This window comes from Oryctolagus cuniculus, chromosome 10 (genome assembly GCF_051225735.1).
Source record: "Oryctolagus cuniculus isolate XC-2025 breed Fujian yellow rabbit chromosome 10, ASM5122573v1, whole genome shotgun sequence".
Taxonomy (NCBI): Eukaryota; Metazoa; Chordata; class Mammalia; order Lagomorpha; family Leporidae; genus Oryctolagus; species Oryctolagus cuniculus.
Genome location: NC_142876.1, coordinates 99,114,850 through 99,141,405, shown reverse-complemented (window position 1 = coordinate 99,141,405; position 26,556 = coordinate 99,114,850). Strand labels below are relative to the sequence as shown.

Below are 26,556 nucleotides of genomic sequence, written 5' to 3'. Positions count from 1 at the left end.
GAAAGTACCCCGCTTCAGAGAGCAGAAGCCAAAAATCACAGCTTCCGCTGGGGCTGAGACTCGAGGTCTCGAAGCTAAGGAAGGGCAGCTGTGATTCTGTAAGACTCGGTCCTGGGCCAGGGGCCCCGAGTGTGGTTTTGAAGTCACGCAGTGTGTAGGCCACGTGGCTACTGTCATAAGAGTTCCCGAGCTTGCCACCTGTTTCTCTCAGCTTCCCCGGTGAGCCCTTTCTCTCTCTGCTGCCTCAGACGAGGTCAGAGCTTTGAAATCTGCCTTTCGCAGTTGCCCCAGTTAACTCTCAGTCGTCTCCTGCTTCACCAGTACCTAGAACAGTGCTGGTTCCCAGTGGTTCGCTCCCCCTATAAATACATAAATACTTAGAAATGCAAACCAACCAGTCCAGACCTACACTTCCTCCCCTGGCCCTTACACCCAGTAAAGGATTGGCGGCCCCTTTCCCTCCTCCCTCTGTGGAGATCCTAGGTGCCAAACCACCCCTCCTGTCTCCTGGCAATAAAGATAGCAAAGCAGATCAGCCACACAGAGCATCTTGTGAAACAGCGAAGGGGGAAGGCCCCTGAGGCTTCAGGGAGACACCCACTCTTCCCCAGCCGCCTCCTACGCCTCCCCACATGGCACATTCCCTACTAACCGGATAAAACTCTGAGTCCCAAATGCACCCTGCGCAGTCCCTTCCCAAGAACAGAGTGTCGTCAATACGCAACCTGTCTCTACTGAGGTCTGTCTCCGTCTCCTTTTCCCGTCTCTCCTTCTGGGGGTACAAAAGACCGGAACCCTGAGCTATTCTGGACCTAACATTTAGTGGCCCATACAGGGAACAGGTCTTTTTGTGTCTTAACCCCCTCTCCCTCCCTCTGAACGGTTCTCCTTTCCGTGGCAACTGGGGGGAGGACCACGAAATGACTGTTGCGCATCCGGCTCTCCGTGGTAACCGGCACATCCAGGGGGAACCACCGACTGATCTGCTCCGGTGATGCTGAAGCCCAGCCTGACCCACCTGCCCTTTCCTATCGCCTCTATGTTCCTGTAAGACAAAGACTGGATGCGAGGGACTGGGAATAGCCTGGTGGATGACTGACAGCCTCTGGCCAGGCCGACAAAACGGTGGACCTGAACTTTCCCAGGTGAAAACCAGGCCTCGAATGCCCGAGTAGGTATCCCAGAGTCATTCCCTTTTCTCATGTTTCGGATTGCCTCGGCGAGCCGAGAGCTGCCTTGGCCCTAAGCCTTTGCCTCTCCCCTAGCCCGTCCATGCCCTCCTGCTGGGCTCGCTGGTAGCCAGTGTAAACCGGCCCCTCAGATTTTCATCTTCTCTCCCTTCCTTCCTATTAAGCAGGCCTCCAGAGTAGGGGCATTTTGCATTCGACCAAATTACAACCAGCACCCAGAGGATTAAAAAAGGATAAATATTTAATAAAATTTTACAGGTACTTCCTAAAATATGGTGTGGAGTCTTCTTGTTGATTAATAAATTTTATAATTTTAACCATGGCTGGGGCCGGCGCTGTGGCGCAGTGAGTTAACGCCCTGGCCTGAAGTGCCGGCATTCCATATGGGCACCGGTTCTAGTCCCGGCTGCTCCACTTCCCATCCAGCTCTCTGCTATGGCCTGGGAAAGCCCCAGAAGATGGCCCAAGTCCTTGGGCCCCTGTACCTGCATGGGAGACCTGGAAGAAGCTCCTGGCTCCTGGCTTCGAATCAGCACAGCTCTGGCCGTTGTGGCCAATTGGGGTGTGAACCAGCAGATTGAAGACCTCTCTCTCTCTCTCTTTCTCTGCCTCTCCTCTCTCTGTGTAACTCTGACTTGAAAATAAATAAGTAAATCTTTAAAAAAATAATTTTAACCATGGCTACTTAAAGCCTTTTGTCATTTACAGTTTTGTATTTTCCTCTCAACACTAAAAATCTGATTTACTGCTCATAAAAATTAAAACATTGTTGGTTCTGTGTTTAAATATGTCCTCTTTTAGGTTCCAAAGGACTTTTTCCTAACCTTTATTGTATTTAGTACTTTGAGACATCTCTAGAAGTAGATAAAGCCCAAGTTTAACAGGTTCCAATTTAAAAAGTATGGTTCATTCAGGTTACTAAAAACAAAGCAATTCTTATTAATTGGTAATTTAAAAAAGTAAAAGATCTTAAAAAGCTATTACTGAGACTGCTTTGTTGTTCTATCCTGTAATATATGTTGTGTTATATGTGTACATATTATATGTCTACATAAAAAATTAAGAGCTCTGTTTTAATTGGTTCATAAATAAAATATTGTTCATAAATTTAAACTACTAAGTTAACCCAAAATATATTTTTGGTTCATGTGACCTAAATAAACTTCTGTATCAGGTGTTTTAAACTTGGTGGTACAGAGACACCAAAAATGATTTTTTTAAGTCACTGACATGTTCATGCTTGGGTTTGCTGGTCAATAAGTTACACTTGTGCTAGATATTAAGAAATATTTCCAATTACAGGTACTCTTATAATTTATAAAAGAAATTAGACTTTTTGGTAAATACTTTCATAAGTTATTATTTAACAGTTAAAATTGCTTACTAAGTTTTCACTTAATATTAAATTGTTGAAAGTCAGCAACCTAAAAAGGCTGTATTCTCAAGATGAGAAACTGATTCTATTCTAAATTCTCCATCAGGATATACAGTTTGATCTTCAAACCTTATAAAAGAATTGGCTAACACTGTTCTGCAGTTAGTTACGCCTGGCCACATGTAACAGCTAGATTTATTTTGCCATGGATACAATAAACAGGCAAAACCTCCCTTTTCAAGCCAAACAAACGGAGAGATACAGTCTTACTAACTGGTTCAAAACAGTTGGATAAGGTGGGCTTCATGTTTGATCTTATATAACTCTCCTCATGAGCATCATTTTATTTCACACACACACGAAATTGTCAGAACATGCCTGCGACAACACATTTCTAGCCCAGGCCACCGAAGATTAGTGACAGGATTGAACGCCCCCTTGGCTAACATCCTAAAGGCCTCCTCTGTGATCTACTTTAACAAATACCAGAAAATAGAGGAGTGAGCTGGACAACAGGAGCAATGTAAGGACAGGTGACAGCCAATGAATAACAGCTTTACACAGTGACCTGCCATCAAGGAGACCCAACAAGGCCAGTCTGCCCTAAATGACACTGGTTTTTGATGTGAAAAGCCAGGGCTTCGGAGACAGAAGCCAGCCTCTAAACAGCCCTGTCAGCTCTGCCAGCCAAGAGCTGGGCCGCTGAAAACAGAACTGCCTTGGAGTCGAAGGGCTCCTAGGTCAGAGCCGCAGGCCTTCTGGCTGTAAGCTTAAAAGCCCTTCACTCTGCCCAGCTTCCACAGTAACCACCATCAGGGGGACAGCCTAGGGTCAGCAACACTGCAGGCCGAGCTGGAGACTGGCGTTTAGAGATCCTGCCTATTCTGTACTGGCCTCCTGTTCAGGCCAGCTCGGCACCAGGAGTCAACAGGGTGCCTGTCCTAGGAGGTTCGCACCTCCCTTAAGATGTCCCTTCCAGTACCCCATGTAATCACCAAGCTCCTCCTGTCAGTTTCTGTTTACCTCTAAGTAAAAAAACTCCCTCCTGGTTTGGACAGCACCTTTCATAGGTCCTCTAATAATGACTCTGTCCTTTGTTTCAGACCCTGTATTTACTCTGCTTGTTAGATTTGTTTTCTCCACATTTAAAGCAGTACAACTCTAGATGGCCATGCACATAAAACCTTGGATAAAAGCAGTCCCTGCAAGCTGACGCTGCAGCCCCCTGGAGAGGCCACCTCCTGATGGACCCTTGTAGTTTGACTGCCATTCCCCACTCCACACCCTAAGAGGCCCCCAGGACAACGACCCCTGTCAGCAGGAAGTAGCTAAGAGGAGGCTGATGCCCTGGGTCCCTACAATAGTACGATGTGGGTTAATAGATGGGGAGGACTGGGGCCCTCTGGTTGGGCTAAGAAGTGTCTGTGGGCCCCTCAGGCTTTAACAAAATGTCTTGGCCGGCGCCGTTGTAGCTCAATAGGCTAATCCTCCGCCTGTGGCATCAGCACACCGGGTTCTAGTCCTGGTCGGGGCGCTGGATTCTGTCTGGGTTGCTCCTCTTCCAGTCTAGCTCTCTGCTGTGGCGCGGGAGTGCAGTGGAAGATGGCCCAAGTGCTTGGGCCCTGCACCCCATGGGAGACCAGGAAAAGCACCTGGCTCCTGGCTTCAGATCAGCACAGTGCACCGGCTGCAGCAGCCATTGGGGGGTGAACCAACAGAATAGGAAGACCTTTCTCTCTCTCTCTCACTGTCCACTTTGCCTGTCAAAAAAAAAAAAAATGTCTTGTACACACAGGCTGTAAGTGTGACAGAAGGGTTTACTCTCAGACCTGATCCCACCTCTCTCCACTGTGATCCAAACCTAGCAGCAAAAACTAGCTCTTACCACCTCCCATTCCAGCTGTCACCAAAAGGCCCCACCCTTTGTATTACTGTCCATGTCCTTCCTCAGATCCATGCTGGACAGTCAGGCACACACAGAGACCTAATCACATGGTAACCTGTCTCCTGGACGGCCTACTATGTCCACTATAAAAAGTCAGCCCTGGCTACAAGACAGGCCCCTCCCACATTGCCCCCTCCCATGCCAATCCACTCTGGATATACGGCCACCCCCACCGACCCCACATCATTCAAACTAATCCAATTACTCCTCATTTTTCAGCAGGATCTGCCTCACAGTCAGCTTTCAGCCTTTACCCGGCCTCAACTACGCCTTCGTCACAGCCCTGAGGAGCAGCTCTGGATGACCTCACCTCAATTCTTCATTCAACAACCTACAACTCCTGGGGGAAGATCCCTGGCTCCAGGGAACCCTCACGGTGGTCTCAGTGACTTCACTCCTAGGCAAAGATCTGTTTTACTTTCTGTTTAAATGCACTGTCACCCCTTGCTGCTGTCTGCAGCCACAGTCCTTGCCCTAAGCCTTGCTATAAGATTAGTGGCATGGGGCTGGTGCTGTGGTGTAGCGGGTAAAGCCAACGTCTGCTGTGCTGGCATCCTATATGGGCGTCAGTTTGAGTCCCAGCTGCTCCACCTCAGATCCAGCTCTCTACTTTGGCCTGGGAAAGCAGTAGAAGATGGTCCAAGTGCTTGGGCCCCTGCACTCGCCCAGGAGATCCAGAACAAGCTCCTGGCTTCGGATCAGCACAGCTCTGGTCGTTGTGGCCATTTGGGGGAGCGAACCAGCGGATGGAAGACCTCTCTCGTTCTCTGCCTCTCCTTTTCTAACTCTAACTTTCAAATAAATAAATAAATCTTTAAAAAAAAAAAAAAAGAGGGCTGGTGCTGTGGCACAGCAGGTTGATGCCCTGGCCTGAAGTGACGGCATCCCACATGGATACCAGTTCAGGGCCCGGCTGCTCCACTTCGGATCCAGCTCTCTGCTATGGCCTCGGCGAGAAGTGGAGGATGGCCCAAGTCCTTGAGCCCCTGCACCCGTGTGGGAGACCTGGAGGAGGCTCCTGGCTTTGGATCAGTGCAGCTCCAGCCGTTGTGGACAATTGGGGAGTGAGCCATCGGATGTAGGACCTCTCTCTCTCTCTCTCTGCCTCTCTTCTCTCTGTGTAACTGACTTGCTAATGGATAAATGAATCTTTGGAAAAAAATAAATTAGTGGCAGTCATTCCTACTGCTTGGACCACTGTTAAATTTTTTTTTTTTTCTCAGCATTCCTTAAACCAATTGCCCAACATATAGACACTGATTGGGAAAGCCTCCACTAGGCGGTAAACTCCCTGGCACCCACGGTCCTGCAGGAGAGCCCTAGATCTCCCGACAGAACAGGGAAAGAGTGCTGTTGCTACGCTGACCAGTCTGCAGCGGTCACGGACTCCCTAGACAAAATGGACCACTGGGGCGGGCTCAGGCTGGAAACCAACAAAACATGGGTGGACTGCTCCACCGCGACAGTGGGCGTGGTTAGCTCCTCTTCTCAGGCCCGTCATGGTCATCCTTATGGCCCTGCTATTCGGACAACACCTACTTAATCTGTTCCAAAATTTCTTACAGAAATGTATCAAAGCCGCCTCGAGACCAGGTTAAGACATGATGCTACTCCACCTCCTCAGTCAAGGATACCAGCCCCTTCCCTCACAACCTGAGGAGGATTCCAGGCTCTAGAGGCAAACCCCAGCAGCCATACTGCCCCTGTTCAGCAGGAAGTAGCCAGATGAAATCTAAGCCGCTTTCCCTTTTCGCCTCTAGGGGCTGGAATACAGGACCTGTGGCACCTTTCCCCTCCTCCCGCTCTTCCTCCTTCCCCCTCCCCGCCCCACCCCCTCCCTCCTAGGTGCCAAGCAGACCCCTCCTGTCGCCGTGCAATGCAAATAATCAGCTGCACAGAGCATCTTGTGAAACGGCTAAGGGGGAAGTCTCCCGAGGCTTCACCGTGACACCCACTTTTCCTCAGCTCCTCCACCACCACCCCCCAGTGGCAAATTCCCTACCAAGGGGATAAATCCTGAGTCCCAAGTGCACCCAGCACACAATCTCTTCCTAAGAACAGGTGGTGCCAACCTCTGTGCTTCCAGTAAAGCAACCTGTCTCTGTTGAGGTCGCTCTCCAGCTCCTTTTTCTGTCTCTCCTTTCTGGGGGTACGAAAGACCAGAACCCTGAGCTATTCCGGCCCTAACACCCAGGGGCCTTATTCCTCTGCCTAAATCAGCCCAGGTCAGGTGCCAGGCAACTAGGGGCCGCCTCTATAGCTTGGGGCCTGGCAGGATTCATCAGACCTGGCAGTTCCAACCTCTTCACCCTGCCCTGCCTGGCCTCCGCCATGGAAACTCCTACAAAGACCACGGCCTCAACTCTCCCCTGTTCCTGTCTTCCGTGTCCAGACGGAGACCTGCATGGCAGGCAGTGGATCTATCTCTAGGACCTGGAGTTGATTAAGCTTCGTTTTCCTGAGCCTGGCCTTTGTCTCCTCCTATGGAGGCACCCCAGTGACCTGACACACACCAGAGCACAAAACCTGTGTGTACACACTTGTGTCCATATGCGTATGGCCAAAGCAAATCTCACATAATGTAAGATGAACCAGCTTTAGATGAACCACATAAGGTTAATGATTAAACTAAGATTAGCAATTCAGTGGGGTTAAACACATTCACACTGTTAAGTAGCCACCTCCTGTATCAAGTTGGAAAACACTGCTATCACCCTAGAAGTAGATCTCATGCCCTTTTAGCAATCATTCAGATTCCTCCCCTACTCAAGCCACTAGGAACTCCCACTCTATGTGCTGTCTCCATGGATTTATGTATTCTTATTTCACATAAATAGCATATTATATTTTCTGCTTAGTCTTTCACTGAACATAATCACTTTGTTTTTATCCATGTTCCAGGTATTTCATAAACTTTGTATCACAATGACACTTCACTGAATGGATGTACAAGTCTCACCCTTTGCCCATTCATCCACGGATTGGCATTTGGAATGCTTGCAGCTTTTTGCTCATGGGACTACGCCACCATGAATACTTAGCAGCTGCACCATTTTATGCTCTTGCCACATCGCACGTGAGTGCTTGTCAACACTTACATTTTTCCATTTAAAAGTATAATCATTCTGGTGGGTACAAAGTGCCAGTTCATAGTGGTTTTAATTTGATTAATGATGTTGAGCATGTTCTGTGCTTGTCTGTCATTTGTGTATCTTCTTTGGCAAAGTATCTATTCAAACCCTTTGATATCATTCTTTTATTTGAAAGGCAGAGTTAGAAAGAGGGGGAAGCAGAGGCAGAGAGAGAGGTCTTCCATCCACTGGTTCACTCCCCAGATGGCTGCAACAGCCAGAGCTGGGCCAGACTGAAGCCAGGACACAGGAGTTTCTTCCAGGTCTTTGCTAACTGTGAGGACTGTGCAGACAGCGGCGAGACAGCTTGATGAGAATGGGGCCATGGAATGGAGAGGGGAGAGGGGAGAGGGGAGAGGGGAGAGGGAAGAGGGGAGAGGGGAGAGGGGGGAGGGGGGAGAACAGACGGAGGGAGGAAAGGAGGGAAGGAGGGAGGCAGGGAGGGTATTAAGGATTCCTTTGGGCCTGTGGGTGCAGCTAAGCTTTCTGAGCATGGGGCCAACAAAGAGAAGCACAGTGGAGCTACGGGAAACAGAGATGAACTCCTGAGAATCCTCTGAGCTGAAAAATCAGTGCCTGGAGCTAGTCTATCTCTACTATGGAACTCAAATTTTGTGAGTCTATGAACAGTCATTTTTACTCAAGTCAGTTTGCTGGTACAGATAACAAACAGTGAGGACAGAGGCCGGTGTTATAGTATAGTGGACTAAGCCACCACCTGGGATGCTGGCATTCCATATGGGCACTGGTTCAAGTCCCAGCTACTCCATTTCCAAACCAGCTCCCTGCTAATGCCCCTGGGAAGCAGCAGAAGATGGTCCAAGTCCAAGGGCCCCTGTACCCATGTGGGAGAGCTGGATAGAATTCCAGATTCCTGAACTGGTCCTGGCCCAGCACTGGCCATTATGGCCATTTGTCTCTCCCTCTCTCTGAAACTCTTTCAAATAAATAAGTTACTCTTTAAAACAAAGAAAAGGGATGATGACAGCTCAACAAACTAATCAACACTTAAACAATGTTATGTGAGGGGCCAGCGCTGTGGCACAGCAGGTTAAAGCTCCAGCCTGCAGTGCCAGCATGCCATATGGGTGCCAGTTCGAGTCCCAGCTGCTCTACTTCCAATCCAGCTCTCTGCTGTGGCCTGGGAAGGCAGTTGAAGGTGGCCCAAGTCCTTGAGCCCCTGCATCTGCATGGGAGACCTGGAAGAAGCTCCTGGCTTCGGATCAGCTCAGCTCTGGCCATTGCAGCCAATTGGTGAGTGAACCAGTGGATGGAAGACTCTAATTATGTATTTCAAATAAATAAAATAAATCTTAAAAAAAAAAAGTGGCTGGCACTGTGGTACAGAGGGTTAAAGCCCTGGCCTGAAGCACTGGCATCCCATATGGGTACCGGTTCTGGTCCCGGCTGCTCCTCTTCCGATCCAACTCTCTGCCATGGCCTAGAAAAGCAGTAGCAGACAACCCAAGTGCTTGGGCCCCTGTACCCATGTGGGACACATGGAAGAAGCTCCTGGTTCCTGGCTTCGGATCGGGTCAGCTCCGGCCATTGCGGCCAATTGGGGAGTGAACCAGCAGATGGAAGCCCTCTCTCTCGGTCTCTACCTCTCTTTTTCAAATAAATAAAAAATAAATCTTAAAAAAAAAATGTTATGTGACATTTCAGGAAGGGGTTTGAAACCATTGGTTGGGACCAGCGCTGTGGTGCAACAGGTGAACGCCCTGGCCTGAAGCGCCGGCATCCCATATGGGCGCCGGTTTGAGTCCTGGCTGCTTGCTCCACTTCCAATCCAGCTCTCTGCTATGGCCTGGGAAAGCAGTAGAAGATGGTCTAAGTCCTTGGGGCCCTGTACCCACGTGAGAGACCCAGAAGAAACTCCTGGCTCCTGGCTTCAGATCGACGCAGCTTCGATAGTGGCGGCCAATTGGGGAGTGACAGCAGATGGAAGACCTGTCTCTCTCTCTGCCTCTCCTCTAACTCCTTCAAATAAATAAATACATCTTTATGAAAAAAAAGAAAACACTGGTTTTTTAAATGAAAAGCTTCATAGAAGGTAGGCCTCAGAATTCTAGACTATAAATATGTGGTTGTCTTTAATTTCGTGCACACAGAAGACTAGATCATTCTTGTAATGGTGTGCAGTGTAGTAAAAAGGGAAAGTGCATGGCTTAACGGACAGATCAGCTCATCATCACAATGTTGTGAGCGTGATCTGAACCAGAGATGGGTCACTTACTAGCCAGATTTGGAGTTCTCTAATTTGCCTAGTTCCAGTCTTCAGGAGGGACCCATGGGCACCCAGTAGCCACTCATGAAATGACTGCGATAAAAAAAAAGAGATGAACGGGTTGGGTCCTTCTCTTACCCATGACTCCACTTACCCCGAAGCTTCATGTCACAGCCTTCACTTCCAAGAAAACCTCTCCACACCGCTCCTGCAGAGAGAAATCTCCCCATGGAAAAATCCTATTGAGGATGTTAGACCTAAAGAAGAAAGGGAGAACTTCTCAAACTACAGCACACGTGGCAGTCACGTGTCAGGGTTTGTCAAAGCACTTCTTTCAAAAAAAAAAAAAAAAACAATGACATTCCCAGAATCCCCATCACTGACGGCATGGGGAATCAAGCTGCCAAAGAACTTGCATGAGACAGGGGAGACAGAAGGGGAGCAGATGGTCTTTCTTTTTTAAAGATTTATTTAGTTAGTTAAAGTCAGAATTACAGAGAGGGAAAGAGAGAAAATCAATCCTCCAAATGCTGGTTCACTTCCCAGATGGCCACAACAGCCAGGGCTGGGCCAGGCTGAAGACAGGAGCCGGGAGATTCATCCAGGTCTCTCACCTGAGTGGCAGGGGCCTGAACACTTGGGCCATCTTCCACTGCTCTCCCAGGCCGTTAGCAGCAGGGAACTGGACTGACAGTAGAGCAGTGGGGACACAAACAACTGCATCGCAGGCCATGGCTTCACCCACTAAGCCACAACGTTGGCTCAGATGTTTTGAGGCCAGATACAGAGCCTTGTAGCTTTTCCTTGCTCTGTATCCAGCTCTTATCTGCTGAACAGTGGCCCCTGGCCTCCTGTGTGACACCTGTCATTGTGCCCAGAGAAGCAACAGCTTTCCTAGGCTCTCAGGATTCTCCCACTAAGCATCACCATGGCACCACACGGATGTGCTGGTCCCAGATCCCAAGCAATTTCAACTTGTGTAGGGAAGGGCAGGAAGCTGCGCCCTCTCCTTGGGTGGCAGGAAGTGGACAGACAGTGCCCTGAGAGGCACAGTTCCCGCCACGGCGGAGACCGTGGTCTGGGAAGCAGCCTGCAGCGCTGCTCCCCTGGGAGACTCAGCCACGGCTGCCCCCAGAGCAGTCCTCAGGGGCAGGGCCCCTCGCAGACTCAGCAACCTAGATGGGAAAGTGCCTCGGGCCGTGAAGTTTCAGACACAGGACGCAAGGTTGGTTTTAAGGAACAGAGGCTGTGAACTAAACCACCCAGCAGCCACGAGGAGGGCAGGGGGAGGGGGCAGACTGGCCCCCGTGTCTCCAGCAGGACCCTTCTTGGCCCCATGGGCTCCCTGATAACAGCAGGACTCGGCCATCTGCAGAGATGGGTGCCATGGCAGAAAGCCCGGGAGTGTGGGGGGCAGCCCAATCCAGCTGCCAGCAGTGGCCAGGCAGGAGCCGCTCTGCCCAGCGCCTGCCCACGGTGCGGGCCTGTGAGTGGGCCGTGCCGGAGGTCACGCTCGGGAAAGGACAGACAGCCACGGGCAGCGATCCCTCGGAGGACTCTGGTCCCCCTCCGGCAGGAGGGAAACGGGCAGGGGTCTCCCCTTCACCCAACAGCTTTGACCTGGGGAAGACAACCGGGTCCCTGGTCATAGCTGCCCTTGTGACATCGTGGCCGTCTCCTCCACACCCTTCCGGCCCTGCCAGGGCTGGGGGAGCAGTAAGCAGAGGTGGTGTGAACACCGGAACCACTCCCTCCAACCATGGGCAATGAATGTTGTGTAAGACTCAGTCACGGGCACTCCCCTGGGGCTGGGTGTGTGTGTGTGCACGTGCGCGCACGCGCACGCATGCTCCTTGGCAGAAGAAGCAGAAGACGCCACCATGGGACCCCAGGAAAGAGTGGGGAGCGGGGCTGTGGGGACCTTGCACAGAGGCGCTCCTCACCCCTGCTCCCCACCTCACACTCTGATTGCAGCAACCTGGCCGAGTCAGAGATAACAGAGATAGAGAGCGGCAGCGGAAGGTAGGTGGGGCCCGAGCGGGAATGAAGCACAAACACCGGCCCTCGGACCCCCTGCAAGCGGAGGCTCCATCGCTGGTCCCACGGGGCTTGGTTCAGCCTCGCTCTCTTGTCCCCTGGTCCCCTCCCTATGCCGGGTGAACGGTGGGTGCTTAGTGTGGAGACAGGATGGGGGTGGGCAGGAGGTGCACACGCCCCACGGTGGGTGTGGAGCAGCACGGTGGGTTCTGGGAAGGGGGACAAGGGTCGGCCTGGGCCCACAAGGATGTGGAACGACTGAGTGGAAGTAGACAGAAGTCTGTGTCCTGTGCCTTGGTGGGAGTGGGGGGTCGGCACTAAGACCCCAGAGGCCAGCGCAGGAGCTGCAGGAGGCAGCACAGAGCAGCTGAGGCAGGCCTTCAGGGTCACAGAGTTCCCCTGCTCCATGAACCTGTGGGGTTTGGGGGACAAGAGCAGCCCCAACATACCCACAAGAGACCATGGCTCAGGGGATGAGCAGAAGCAGAGGCTAAAACCGCCCAGCGTTCCTGGGTCCTCAGAATCCCTGGGGGACAGGCCGAGGGCTAAGGGAGCCTCCTGCGTTTGACGGTGACAAATTCACGGGGATCCCTCTGCTTCGCTTGGTTAGATGCTTCTTGCAAAACAGCGCCAACAAAAGATGGTCCTGGCGGCGGGCTGTATCCAGGCCTGGTGGCGCGGCCTCCTGGTGCGAAGGACTCTGCTGGTGGCCGCCCTCAGGGCCTGGACGATCCAGTGCTGGTGGAGGACGGTCCTTCAGCGGAAGTACCAGCAGCGGCGGCTGAAGCTGTTGAGGCTCTACATAGTACAGGAGCAGGCGGCCGTCAAGGTGCAGTCGTGGATTCGCATGTGTCGCTGCCGGCAGTGCTACTGCCAGATCTGCGACGCTGTCTGCGTGTTCCAGCCCCAGAAGGACACACCTCCCCTCCAGAGCAGTGACTTCTTGCAGGTTCAATACAGAGTCCCTCCCAAGCAGCCCGAATTCCACATTGAAATCGTATCAGTCTGAAAGGCCACAGCATGGAGCGCGGGCTCCGCTCTCCCAATAAATGTCTGACCAGCTTGCAGGAGTCTCAGTGAGTCCCACAACCATGGGGACCCCACAGGTTCAGGCCTTGCTGCTGCGCTGCTTGGGCAAAGACAAGGGCAAGCACCTGCCCCACTTTCTCAGTTCCTGTGGCCCTGCGTAGAGTAACAGGGCCATATGTCAGCGACTCTGTGGCCCATCACAAATGAAGGCCTGTGGTTGCCCTTGTGTGTGCCGACACAGGTGTCCCATTCCCCAGCCCTGACACCATTCTTGTCACCTGAACTTGGAATTGTGTGACACTGGGCCTCACGTTCCTGAAGATTTTGTGCAGGTGAAGTATCCTCCATCATTAAAAAGTCCGTATGTGGGAACCAGCATTGTAGCTTAGCATGTTAGGTGGTCACCTGCAGTGCCAGCATCCTATGTGGGTGCCAGTTCAAGTCCCAGCTGCTCTACTTCTGACCCAGCTCCCTGCTAGTGCGCCTTGGAAATCAGTAGAGGACAGCCCAAGTCTTTAGGTCCCTGCTGGCCTCTCAAATTTATTTTGTGCCGGCGCCGCGGCTCACTAGGCTAATCTTCTGCCTTGCAGCACCGGCACACCAGGTTCTAGTCCCGGTTGGGGCATCAGATTCTGTCCCTGTTGCCCCTCTTCCAGGCCAGCTCTCTGCTGTGGCCTGGGAGTGCAGTGGAGGATGGCCCGAGTGCTTGGGCCCTGCACCCCATGGGAGACCAGGATAAGCGCCTGGCTCCTGCCATCGGATCAGCGCGGTGCGCCAGCTGCGGCGCTCCAGCCGTGGCGGCCATTGGAGGGTGAACCAACAGCAAAGGAAGACCTTTCTCTTTGTCTCTCTCTCTCACTGTCCACTCTGCCTGTCAAAAAAAAAAAATTATTTTGTCTCCCACCCCCAAATCCCCCAAGTAAATTTTAAAAACAAAAATCAGGGCTAGCACTGTGGCGTAGTAGGTTAAGCCTCCACCTGTGGCGCTGGCATCCATATAGGTGCCAGTTGTGTCCTGGCTGCTCCTCTTCTGTCCAGCTGTCTACTATGGCCTGGGAAAACACCACAAGATGGCCCAAGCACTCCCTGCACCAGCTGGGAGACCCGGAAGAAGCTTTTAGCTCCTGGCTTCAGACTGGCCCAGCACTGGCCATTGCAGCCATTTGGGGAGTGAACCAGTGGATGGAAGATCTCTATCGGTCTATCTCTATAACTCTACCTCTCAAATAAATAATCTTAAAAAAAAATTAGTTCTCATGGTCAGTTTCCTGTCTTCTAATTTGCCATCCTCTGTGCTACAGGAACCACTCTCTCCACATTTAAATACTCTTCTGTGCCATTAAGGACACCATACTCTCCTAGCAGTACTACCTCACTGGCTGCTCTTGCTTAACCTTATGGGTGGCTTCTCCATTGATCAGCTGCTAATGCTTGACTTACCCGGTCTCACACCTAACACCTCAGGGCTGGCACTGCAGGGCAGCAGGCTAACTGCCGCTTGCAACGTGGGCATCGCATATTGAAAACCTGCTTTGAATCCTGGCTGCCCCATTTCTGATCCAGCTTCCTTCTAATGCTCCTAGGAAAGCAGAGGAAGATGGCCCAAGTGCTTGGGCCCCTGTACCCTTGTGGGAGACCTGGAAGAAGCTCCTGGCTTCATCCTGGACCAGCCCTGGCTATTATGGTCATTTGAGCAGTGACCCAGCAAATAGCTCTCTCTCCCTCTTTTCTTCTCTCCCTGTCATGCTGCCCTTCAAATAAAATTTAAAAAAAAAAAAGAAAGAAAGAAAAACTCTGAAACCTCCTCTTTGTCACCTCCTGTCCCACAGTCTAAGTAACTGCTATACACTGATCCCACCAAGTCTGTATCTCTATCCCTGACACCTCCTCTGACTCCAGGCTCCACGGGACGTTTTCTCTTAGCATCAGTATCCAAACATGATGCAGCACCAACCGCGCTGCTCACTCCCCATGTCCTGCTTCCCTCCCGAACTTGCTTCTTGGCAGCATGACTGTTCATCCAACCTGTTTAACTCAAATTCCTTCCCTTTCACTTTTAATATCTTCAAAGAGCTAAAGAAAACCATATCTAAAGACAAACAAAAGTATATGAACAATATTTCACCAGACAATATACAAGTTGAAATTACAAATAGGTTCAAAAATAAAGGCAAAAACGGGACATTTTCCACAGCGGCTGACACCTGCATCCCATACTGGAGTGCTTGGGTTCGATTAACAGTTCTGGTTCGTGGCTCAAACTTTGGCTCCCGACTCCAACTTTCAGCCAGTACAGACCCTGAGAGGCAGCAGTGACGCTTCCAGTAACTGGGTTCCTGCCACCACCAACACGGCAGACCTGCAATGAGTTCCTGACTCCTGGGTTACGGAAGATATCCACGTCCCATATGGGAGTAGCTGGGTTTGGGTCCTGGTTCTGCCCCCAATTCCAGTTTCCTGCTAAAGCACACATTCGGAGGTAGCTGGTGATGGGTCCCTGCCACCCATGAGGGAAACCTAGATTGAGTTCCCAGATTCTGGTTCCAGCCAGACCCAACCCTGGCTATTGCGGACACTGGCAGAGTGAACCGGTGGGTGGGAGCACTCCCCTCCCCTTCTTTCTCTTCCCTTCCTACTTCCTCCCTTCTCCCTCCCTCCCTCCCTCCCTCTCTCTCTCTCTCTCTCTCTCTCTCTCTGCCTCTCAAATAAACATTTTAAAATTAAGACACTCAACCATTCAGAGTGCTCACTATAAGGAAACTTGCCCTGCAAGACTAAAGGGGCGTTTCCTGTGGAAATGAAAGCTATGTAGAGAGTGACCTGCGTCCACGTGAAGACATAAACAGTCCTGGAAACAGTGACTGCCAAGGTAAACATCAAAGAAAGCCTACACACTTTTGTTGCCTTAACTGTTTTCTCCTATGATTTAAGAGATAATGGAATAAAGCAATGATTCATGTGTGTGGATGGGCTGCAATGTATAAAGATTAATTAATGGCACCATAAGGGCGTGAGAACAGGGCTAGCTAGGAGGCAAACTTTTCTATTGAAAGCTTTGACATTACTACTCCCAAAGAGACTGCTGCACACTGAGGTGATAGTTATACTACCAGGCCACTCTAAAGAAAGTCATTGTAAAGTATGGAGTAAAGAAACAATAGGGGAGTGAAATGGCACAGCGGCCGCTGTCTCTGTGACAAAGGACAGTGCTCCTTGTCAGAAGGGAAAGCGCAGCATCCGCAAGACAATCTCCTCCCCCGGAGCTGCGCACAGACAAATCCCAGGGCAGGAAGCCAGCACGGGCCCCGCAGAGGCATGATGGCAACGTTTACCTCGTAGAGTATCTTTGAAGGTTTAGGCCACACTGAAGATATCAGAACTGGTCAGGATTTCAACGTCTGTGTGTGAACCTTCCTCATCTTGATGTCTCATCTGTGGTGCTTCTTCTCAATTTTCTCCAGTTAATCTTGGCGATTTAACATTTTCAAAGCATTACCATAATAAATATGGTTTATATTTATAAACTTATAATATAAATATATTTGTATAAATCTGCCTGTGCTTATTTTACCTTCGTCATTCCACTTAGCTCTTCTTGATCGCCCAAGCCCATGACACATTTCTCTTCAATACTAGTCAAACAGACTACCTTTCGAAAAACGTTTCAGGAAAGACACAGAGAGACAAAGAGCTCCCATCTTCTGGTTCAATTCGCAAATGCCATTGAAGTTGAGAGCAAAAATCTCACTCCAAGTTTCCCAGGTAGGTGGCAAGGACCCAACTACTTGAGCCAACACCTGCCACCTCCCAGCGTCTGCATGAGCAGGAAGCTGGGATTGGGAGGAAAGCCAGTATAAACCACAGGCACCTGACAGGGGACGCGAGCATCCTCACCAGCACCTTAACTACTAGGCCAAAAGCCTGCTCCCAAAACACCTCTTCCATGAATGTTCCCCTACACATTTTTGTTTTCTGTATCATTAGATTGTTTATTTTACAGCTTTCTAGATTCCTATCATCTGCCAGTTTCCTAAAGCATGAGGAGATCCTGACGCTTCAATCGAGAGCTCACAGGGAGGGCCACGTTGAGAAGACGCTGCACAGCGAGCGGAGACTTCTGGCCCAGAAGTCGGCTGCAGGACTGACAGCAAAGGACAGCCCATGATAGCAGGAGAGCCCGGTACGAGTGCCATCCCGGTACCCTGCCCCTCCGCCCGGAGCTCTGGCACAGCTCTGACAGGTGGGAGGCAAGGCAGGCAGACGCGGTCGCAGTGAGGCAGACTCCGCTAGTGGAAGACTGCCAGGCCCTATGTCACAATGCATTGTGAGCTCATACCTCTCCTCTCACCCACACTGCTCACGCCACGCCTGTGGAAGTACAGAAATCAGGGCCAATGAACCATCTAGAAACAGGCAATGGGGGTTCGATTTTGTGTAAGAGAAAATGGCCAGATCTACTAGGCGGGCTAGGGATGGGTGAGCCTCAGCCTGGGGCCCACAGTCTCGGTGACACAAGGAGGCTAAGCAGCGAGGGCCTTGGTGCAGACCGAGAAGCCGCAGCCTCATTCAGCCTCTATTTCCCATCTTGTTCTGACCACAGGTCGATGGCCACTTCATGATAATTGAGGTTGAAGATACTGAAGAAATAACTCAATGGCGTCTTATGGAAAAGAAAAAGAAAATGGTGGGTAGAATTCCTTGTTGTTAAGAGAAATCCAGGACGTTTTCATCCACATCACAAGAGTGTGGGCTTTGCCTCTGATGGCTCCAAAGCCTGAACTCCTCGGGAGTCCACTCAGTGTGAGCTCATTTCCCCGGCCTTTCTCGGCCTGGCTGCGCTGCACCCGGGTCTGACCATGACACAGAAGGTGACTGCACAGAAGCGGGGTCATCCAAAAATGCATGGGGCAGAGAAGGGAGAAGGCGGGGGCTCTGAGTCCGACAGCAGAATGTTCAGAGTCCGGGGAGGCAGCAGGTACGGCTCAAGTAGCTGGGTCCCTGCACCTACATGGGAGATGCAGGTTGAGTTCTTGGATCCTGGTTGTGGCCATTTGGAGAGTGAATCAGTAGATGCAAGGTCTGTCTCTCTCTCTCTCAAATAATTAAAAGTGTTTAAAAAGGGACAGAGAATCCAGGCTCCCAGGAAGATCCTGGACATTGGTGGCAGGACGTCCCCCTGAGTGGTCTCTATTCTCTCCGCCTAGAAAGATTTGAAAAGAAAAGAAATCGCAGCCATATGGATCCAGGCGTGGTGGCGCGGCACCCTGGTGCGCCGCACGCTGCTGCACATGGCCCTCAGGGCCTGGATCATCCAGTGCTGGTGGCGGCTGACGCTGCTCAAGCTGCTGGAGAGGAAGCGGCGCGAGGCCCTGCTGGTCTACGCTCAGCGAGAGAGGGCGGTGATCAAGCTGCAGTCTCTGGTCCGCATGTGGCGCGTCCACTGGCGATACCGCCAGGTGCTCAATGCCATCTACGTCATCCAGTGCCACTGGCAGTGCCACAACTGCCAGACGTGCGCTCTTCTCCGCGGTCACTGCGTGGTCACCGCCACCCACCTGCAGTTCCACATTGAGATCATCAACTCCTAAGGGCTGGCCAGGAGGGGCACGCGCGGCTGTCCGTCCACAGTAAAGATGCGCTCTGCTCTGGCGAGCCTCCTGGTGTCCTTCGGCCAATAGCAGCCCTGACCTTCGGGCCTTACCGCCTCCCCTTCTTCCCCGGACAGAAGGTGGGGGAGGTTAGCCTGCGGGGTCTATGCACCTTGTTTTGGAATGACAGTGGCTACATTATGTGCCACTCAAGAAACTGACCTGATACATGACAAAGCCAGAAGTCTCAGTTCCCAGCCCCAGCCACTGTCTTTGTTCTCCCTAGGCACCTGGGGACGAGCGGGCTTCACCTCCCACCTCAGAGCAGACTGGGTGAACCTGCTCTGCCAGCCTGGACCAGGGTCAGCTGGGCCAGGGATACCTCACTTTCCTCTTCAGCAAGCAACTAGAGAGAATGCCAGCACTGGCCGACTCCCGGGATCAGGACAGTGCAGCCGCAGGTGAGGGACAGGAGGCTGCTTTAGCTAGGGAGGAGCCTGGGCTGTCCACGCTGATGGGCAGCTGATGACCCTGCGGGTTAGGGAAAAAATGAAGCTCACAGCACCTCAGTTTCTGCTCAGCAAGCCCCTCGACCAGAATGCCTTCTCCAAGGGCTGTGGAACAAACAGGGCTCCCTCCAATGTAACCCCACACCTACTCACATAGCACTTCTGGGCGGTTTTATCATTGGCCAAGATGACACTACCTATCTCAAGTCTTACCCCAAACAAGCCTTTCCAGCTTCCCTCTTCAGAAACCCAGGGCCAGCTTTCATTTAAGCCGTGCATCTCAGCAGAACTTTCTGTGAAGATGGACATTTTCCCTGTCTGTGCTGTCTGGTACGGTAGCCATTAGCTCTGTGGGGTGAGGAACACCTGAAATGTGCCTAGTGCAGATGTTCAAACTTATTTTTTTTATTTTTTAAAGATTTATTTATTTATTTGAAAGTCAGAGTTACACAGAGAAGGAGAGGCAGAGAGAGAGAGAGAGAGAGAGAGGTCTCCCATCCGCTGGTTCACTCCCCGATTGGCCGCAACTGCCGGAGCTGCGCCAATCCAAAGCCAGGAGCCAGGAGCCAGGAGCCTCTTCTGGGTCTCCCATGCAGGTACAGAGGCCCAAGGACTTGGGCCATCTTCTACTGCTTTCCTAGGCCTTAGCAGAGAGCTGGATCAGAAGTGGAGCAGCCGGGACTTGAACTGGCTCCCATTTGGGATACTGACACTTCAGGCCAGGGTGTTTACCCACTGCGCCACAATGCCAGCCCCCCTAATTTTATTTAAATGTGAACAGCCACACGTGGTTGGGCCTCTCACTGCACAGCGAGGCGCTGGCCGCACCATCACTCAGAGTTGTGCCACTGCACGGGCTGCTTTCCCGGGAGGTCCAGGTGCCGATTAGGCGCTTCCTGCCCCATGGTTCACCTTTTCAACAACCCCAGGACACTGTTCTTCAGCTGTCACAGGTCTTCCAATTAACTGATCCTACTCATTATTTTTTACAAGCTTATCTGAAGGACATGTGGCCCCTTTCCCCTCCTTCCCCCTCCCCGCCCCACACCCTCCCTCTGTGGAGATCCTAGGTGCCAAACAACCCTCCAGTCTCCTGGCAATGCAAATAGCAAAGCAGATCAGCCACACAGAGCATCTTGTGAAACAGGGAAGGGGGAAGGCCCCTGAGGCTTCAGGGAGACACCCACTCTTCCCCAGCCGCCTCCTACGCCTCCCCACATGGCACATTCCCTACTAACTGGATAAAACCTGAGTCCCAAATGCACCCTACGCACAGTCTCTACGCAAGAACACACTGCCGCCAACCTCTTTGCTTCCAGTAAAGCAATCTGCCTCTGTTGAAGTCGGTGTACATCTCCTTTTTCCGTCTCGGCTCCCCTTTCTCGGGCTACGAAAGACCGGAACCCCGAGATATTCTGGACCTAACATTTGGTGGCCCATCTGAGGAATGGCTCTTTTGTGTTTTAACCCACTTCCTCCCTCTGAACTTCACTTTTTTTTTTTTTTTTTTTTTTTGGACAGGCAGAGTTAAACAGTGAGAGAGAGAGAGAGAGAGAAAGGTCTTCCTTTTTTTCGTTGGTTCACCCCCCAAATGGCTACTAAGGCCAGCGTGCTGTGCCAATCCGAAGCCAGGAGCCAGGTGCTTCTCCCGGTCTCCCATGGGGTGCAGGGCCCAAGCACTTGGGCCATCCTCCACTGCCTTCCCGGGCCACAGCAGAGAGCTGGCCTGGAAGAGGGGCCACCGGGACAGAATCTGGCGCCCCAACCGGGACTAGAACCCGGGGTGCCAGTGCCGCAGGTAGAGGATTAGCCAACTGAGCCGCGGCGCCGGCCTGAACTTCACTTTTCTGTGGAACCATTGAGCATCAGGCTCCCCGTGGTAACCAGCACATCCAAGGGGGACCCCCAGCTGAGCCCCTGCCCACCCCTACCTGCTCTTTCCTATCACCTGACAAAGACTGGATGCGTGGGACTGGGAATAGACTGGTGGACGACTGACAGCCTGTGGCCAGGGCGACTCTCTGGTAAGTTGGAACTTGCCCAGGTGAAAACCAGGCCCTGACCACCTGAGGGGGTACCTTAGAGTCATCTCCCTTTTCTTGGGTGTTTGACCGCGCTTGGGAAGCTGAGGGCTGCCTCTGTCCTAAGCTTTTGCCTCTTCTCTAGCCTGTCCAAGTCCAGGACCAGGATCCTCCACCTTAAGGCTCTGGCTTCGGTCGCACCCCACCACTGAATAAGGGGACACCTAACATCACTGCCACGCGCACTCTGCCCACTGGCTCTGGCTTTGGCCAAACCCACAGTGAGCGACGGGACGCCCAATTTCACTGCTGCGTGTCCATCACCATTCCTCTGGTCCCCCATTTCCAATCATGTGGGACCAGTTTCTCCCCCCACACCTACAGGCTTTCTACAGTTACCCATTGTAACTGACTGTTCCTCCTAGGAACTCCTTCTCTGTTCTCCCTCTTTTCCTCCTAGACCCACCTCAATCCAAAGCCAATTCATCTCCCTTGGATCTAGATGCATTTGATCCAGCTAATGAGCCCCCTGGTTACCAACCCCCATCTTCTGCACTGCCCAAACCACTCAACTCCCCTCTAACAACCCCCTCCTCAACCTCCCAGACTCTCCGGGAAGCTCCCTCCCAAATTCCCTCCACTTCCTCCGTCATCGCCTCTAGGGTGATACAGGATTCTCCAATCCCCTCCCCCAGGCCAAACAGATCCATCTGTCTCCTCTCTCCCTTCCCCAGCTGCTGTTTCCCCTCTCCCTTCTCCAGTCTCTCCCTGCAACCACAGGGGCCAGCTCTACCCCTCACCTTGCCTATGCGCCCGCAAAGCCCCCTCCTATGCCCCCATCTCACTGGATCTCTCCCCTCACTTGACTTCAGGGGCCCACTAGGGTCCATATCCCCTTTTCTTTGTCCGACATAGGCAACAGTGAGGAAAAGTTGGGCTCCTTTTCAAACAACTCAGCTAAATGTATGAGTTCCTCCACCTTGCCCAAGCCTATCTTTTAACCTGAGGAGATGTCAATTAGGTATTAACCTCTACCCTTACTGCCATCAAAAAGGAGCGAATCTGGCGCTCGGCTCGGCTCATGCAGACTACCTGCATGAACAAGCCCCCTCATGATATCCGGTGGCAGATACTGCTCTCCCGGATACCGAGCCAGACAGCAGAAAGATTCTCATGCCTATGTCAACTATCAGAGGTCAGGGAAATATCTCAAGGCCCTGATGCAAATTCAGCCCTCTTTTTATCTTGCCTCACTGAAGCTGTCCAAAAACATACAAATCTAGATGTAACCACTCCAGCCGGAACCCTGTCCCTCCACATCCAGTTCATCAGCCAATCAGCACCCGATATCAGACATAAACTCCGACAACTAGAATGGGGTCTGAAACCACCCCAAAAGGAGCTCCTAGATGTGGCCTTTAAGGTATATAACCGAAAGATGAGGCAAAAGGAGAAAAGGACCAGGACAGAAATACTAAATATAACATGCTGGCCTCGGCCTTCCCAAACCAAAGTCCATCCAGCCCCGACACACCAACACCCAAAGGCAGGATCTGTTGGGAGCCACTGTGCTGGTTTCCCTGTATAGGCCTTTGTTTAGACTAACCTTCAATTGTGTTCCTGTAAGGAGGATTCACTAGAAAATTCCATTTGTACAGCTCACTGATATGGTTAGCGCTTGGCCATCTGGCTTCAGTGCTCTTTATTGTACCTCGATAAGCATGTCTGGTAGCTGTAAGACCTCACTGTACTCCCTTTGTCAAACTGATACTGATTCCTGTGAAATTATTCCTTTGAAATATATTGTAAGATGACCCCTGCTTACCCTCGACTATTACAATCCTTGCCTTGTACTATATAAGCTACCTTCTTCTCCAATAAAGTGAGACCTTAATCAGAGTACTGTCTTGGTCTCCCTTCTCGTGTCTGGTTTGTCCTCTCCATTCAGGTCTGCCCTCCTCGTGTCCTAGTTGATTACCCCGCAGGCCGGGGCAAGGATCCTTCCTGGTCCCTGCTTTCGCTGCAACCAGACTCGACACTGGCAAGAGCATGCCCCAACCCGAGGCCCCCGACAAAAGCTTGCCCCTCATGTGGCCAATGGGGTCACTGGAAAAAGACTGCCCTCTTGGCCGGCACCGCAGCTCAATAAGCTAATCCTCCGCCTTCGGCGCCAGCACCCTGGGTTCTAGTCCCGGTCGGGGCACCGGATTCTGTCCCGGTGGCCCCTCTTCCAGGCCAGCTCTCTGCTGTGGCCAGGGAGTGCAGTGGAGGATGGCCCAAGTGCTTGGGCCCTGCACCCCATGGGAGACCAGGCTAAGTGCCTATCTCCTGCCATCGGATCAGCGCAGTCCGCCGGCCACAGTGGCCATTGGAGGGTGAACCAATGGCAAAAGAAGACCTTTCTCTTTGTCTCTCTCTCTCTCACTGTCCAATCTGCCTGTCAAAAAAGAAAAAAGAAAAAAGAAAAAAAAAAAAGACTGCCCCCAGGGACGCCCTGGTGCCCCTGGTGCCTTCCCCTACCCTGACTTCTTGCCAGCACAACTGTTCCAATGACGGGGCCCAGGTTCTTCAACCATTAGCGGAGTTTCCAACATGACCAAAGAACTCTGGGTCATTGGGACAGTGGCCAGATTGTTTCTCTTGTCTTGGATACAGGGGGGCCTCTTTCTCTCTGCTGACAGCATTTTTAAGCCACACTCTGGACTCCAACATCGCCATTAAAGGAGTCTCGGGCATCCCCATCAAAATAAGAGTCACCCCACTCCACTGCACCTTCAGCTCCCCTACCCTGGCCCACGCCTGTCTTGTGATGCCGCAATTGCCCCATGTCCCGAATGGGCAGATACCTCCTCTCCAAACTAAAACCAGTCTTCCCTCCACCACTAGACTCCATCCTGATCTTTTGTCTACACCTCCACTCCTTCAATGGTCCCCAGCTCCCCATCTCTCCCTCCCCTCTATAGCAGACAAAACACTCTTCTAAACCCTCCTCCTCCCTTCTGCTACTTTCTCCTTCAGAGGAAAGATACTCACTGTAAAGGCCACCAAAATGTTTATCGATCCGGAAAGCCCTGCACCTGCTACATTCCAAAATGCTCCAACAATGCACTGTGAGCTTTGCCAGGGAGCCTCTCACCACCCCTCCCCACCTCATCAGGTGCTCTTCACCTCCCCCAACAAACAATTCTGATCTTCAAGGCTGACTTTAAACCCCAAGCCCACCCACACCACACCACCCCCTGCCATCTTCTGAGTAGGCTCAGCTCCAAAGTGTTCTCTAACTAGTGGCTCCCCAGCTCTGCACCCAGAGGACCATCAAGTCCACTGTAAAGTCTTGGGAGGAAGTTCAGGAATTCCATACCCACCAAGCCCTCCACCCAGCAATGATACACGCACACACACACACACACACGGGTCTCCTTCCAAACATTAGGTCCCCCGCCTAACACTACCTGAGAGCTACCTCTTGCAGTCTATGTAGTATAGTGATCAAGACTACTGGCCTCTCAAACTTTCTGCTTGAACTCTTATTTTTTTTTAAGTTTTTATTTATTTATTTGAAAGGTAGAGTTACAGACAGTGAGAGGGAGGAACAGAGAGAAAGGTCTTCCTTCCATTGGTTTACTCCCCAGATGGCCTCAAAGGCCGAAGCTACGCCGGTCCGAAGCCAGGAACTTCTTTCCTGGTCTCCCATGTGGGTGCAGGGGCCCAAGGACTTGGGCCATCTTCCACTGCTTTCCCAGGCCACAGCAGATAGAGCTGGATTGGAAGAGAAGCAGCCAGGACTGGAACCAGCATCCATATGGGATACCGGCGCAAAAGGTGGAGGATTAACCTATTGCACCACAGTGCTGGCCCCTAACACTGTCTTGACCACAGGTCCCTAGCTCACACCTACTGTGGGGACCCATGAGCCGGCCATGGGCCCACATGCTAAGGCTTGGCTTGCTGATCATTGGCATTAGTTACTGCTGTGTGGATGTTTATGGTTTCTGTTGAGCTGCGATATCGGGACCGTTTCATAACCCCAGGCTAGAGTCAAAACAACTATGGCCTTGGGGCTTCCCGTACTTCTTTTCCCACTGACCAAGGCTGAGAAAACACCAGGTGGAAGCTTGTTGTTAGCACCCGAGTTGCCTGCTACGTGACCAGGAGCTTGATTGGATGAAGACACGTGATCACCTTTATGGTTGGACAAGGAGCACATGGACTGTGCGTAATCAGGCACCCGATTGGAGCACCGCTGCATGGACTAAGCTTGCATTACATGCTTCTGCAAGGATATACTATATAAGCCGTTTGTGAAATAGTAACGGGAGCTTCCCCTTTCTTTCGGAGCTCCCCTTGCTCAAGGGTTTCTCTTTCTATCCTGTTTAAATAAAAGTCTACTGAAGACTGACCAGCTGGGAGAAGTGTCGTTCCTTTGCGGGCAAGGGAGTGGCACCTACATATTCACTCACCCCTTAACTTCAAAGAGCTAGTGAGCCACTAGACTTTTCTTCCTGTTCCTCCTTCCAGGGTCCAGATCCCACACGCGTTACCCAACCTCATCCTTCCCCCATGCTCCATTCTAAACCCTACAACACTCCTCGCCCTCATACCCAAGATTCCCAAGCTGTAACACATAATTGTGGTGAGGTCTTGGATCTCACCCTCAACTCGTTTGCCCACATCACGGATGAGCCTCTTCAAGACCCCCATATCCAACACTGGTTCATCAACTATAGTTCCCAAAAACGCAGGATACACAGTCATTCAAGAAAACAGCTCTAATCCCCCAAAACACATCCTATTAGAGGCACAGCCCCTGCCGTCCAAAACTACTTCCCAACAGGCAGAGTGTACTGTGTGTTCCTGAGCTCTCACACCAACAAAAGATCAACAGGTAAACACCCACACCGACTCCAACACGCCTATAATACTCTTCATTCTAGTACCCTTGCTGGAGAGGACACGGCCTTCTCACTCAGAGGTCACCCTGCAGTTAATGCCTCTCACATTAAAGCTCTTCTCAACACAGCCCTCCTCACCAAACAAGCTGCCTTAATCCACTGTCGGGGTCACCAAAAAGATAAGTTCCCCTGACCACCTTAAATAATATCACAGACCAAGTAGCCGAACAGAGTGCCCTCACTCGCCCTTGGGTCAGCTCCCTCAACTCTGTACTAGTCCTAACTGCTACAACCTCAAAACCCTCCCAACACCCATCTAACCCTTACACCCCTGAAATCTTCTCAGATCGACCCCCTTTTCATCCCTCCACTCAACTCTGACAGCAGTTCATGAAGACTCACCTGTCCTCACACCCCTAGACCAACAAGCTCTAGAAAGCCTCATGAAGACCTGCCCCACCTGCCAGCAGACAAATCCTGGCACCAACGCTTCAGCCCCTAAGTCCCCCACTCACCAGATGCAGGGCTCCCTCCCAGCCACAGACCAGCAGGTAGACTTGATCCATGCCACCTGTGCATTAAATTAAGTATCTCCTTGTATTGGTGAGTGCA

At 51.7% G+C, this 26,556-nt stretch overlaps 1 protein-coding gene and 1 long non-coding RNA gene across 11 annotated transcripts in view; one reads left to right on the top strand and one right to left on the bottom strand.

Moving 5' to 3' along the window:
* LOC149124360 (uncharacterized) overlaps positions 1 to 26,556 on the bottom strand; it is a 41,684-nt gene that overhangs the window by 9,487 nt on the left and 5,641 nt on the right. For 9 of the 10 annotated variants that reach the window (XR_016214317.1, XR_016214313.1, XR_016214315.1 and 6 more), the window contains exon 2: positions 10,023 to 10,125. This is a non-coding gene — a long non-coding RNA (uncharacterized LOC149124360). Of the gene's footprint in view, positions 1 to 3,803; positions 4,326 to 10,022; positions 10,126 to 26,556 lie in introns of those variants that run through there. The other variant, XR_016214320.1, reaches the window with a different exon arrangement.
* On the top strand, positions 17,121 to 18,713 carry LOC100344065 (IQ domain-containing protein F2). Its single transcript, XM_002713227.5, has 3 exons — positions 17,121 to 17,368; positions 17,535 to 17,618; positions 18,139 to 18,713. The coding sequence occupies exons 1-3, from the start codon at positions 17,351 to 17,353 to the stop codon at positions 18,520 to 18,522; spliced, it is 486 nt and encodes a 161-aa protein (XP_002713273.1). The 5' UTR covers positions 17,121 to 17,350; the 3' UTR covers positions 18,523 to 18,713.

Excerpts from the sequence above, each read along its gene's own strand:
- LOC100344065 (XM_002713227.5), top strand. Across the intron at positions 17,619-18,138 it reads TGGAAAAGAAAAAGAAAATG|AAAGATTTGAAAAGAAAAGA; the intron begins GTGGGTAGAATT and ends CTCTCCGCCTAG.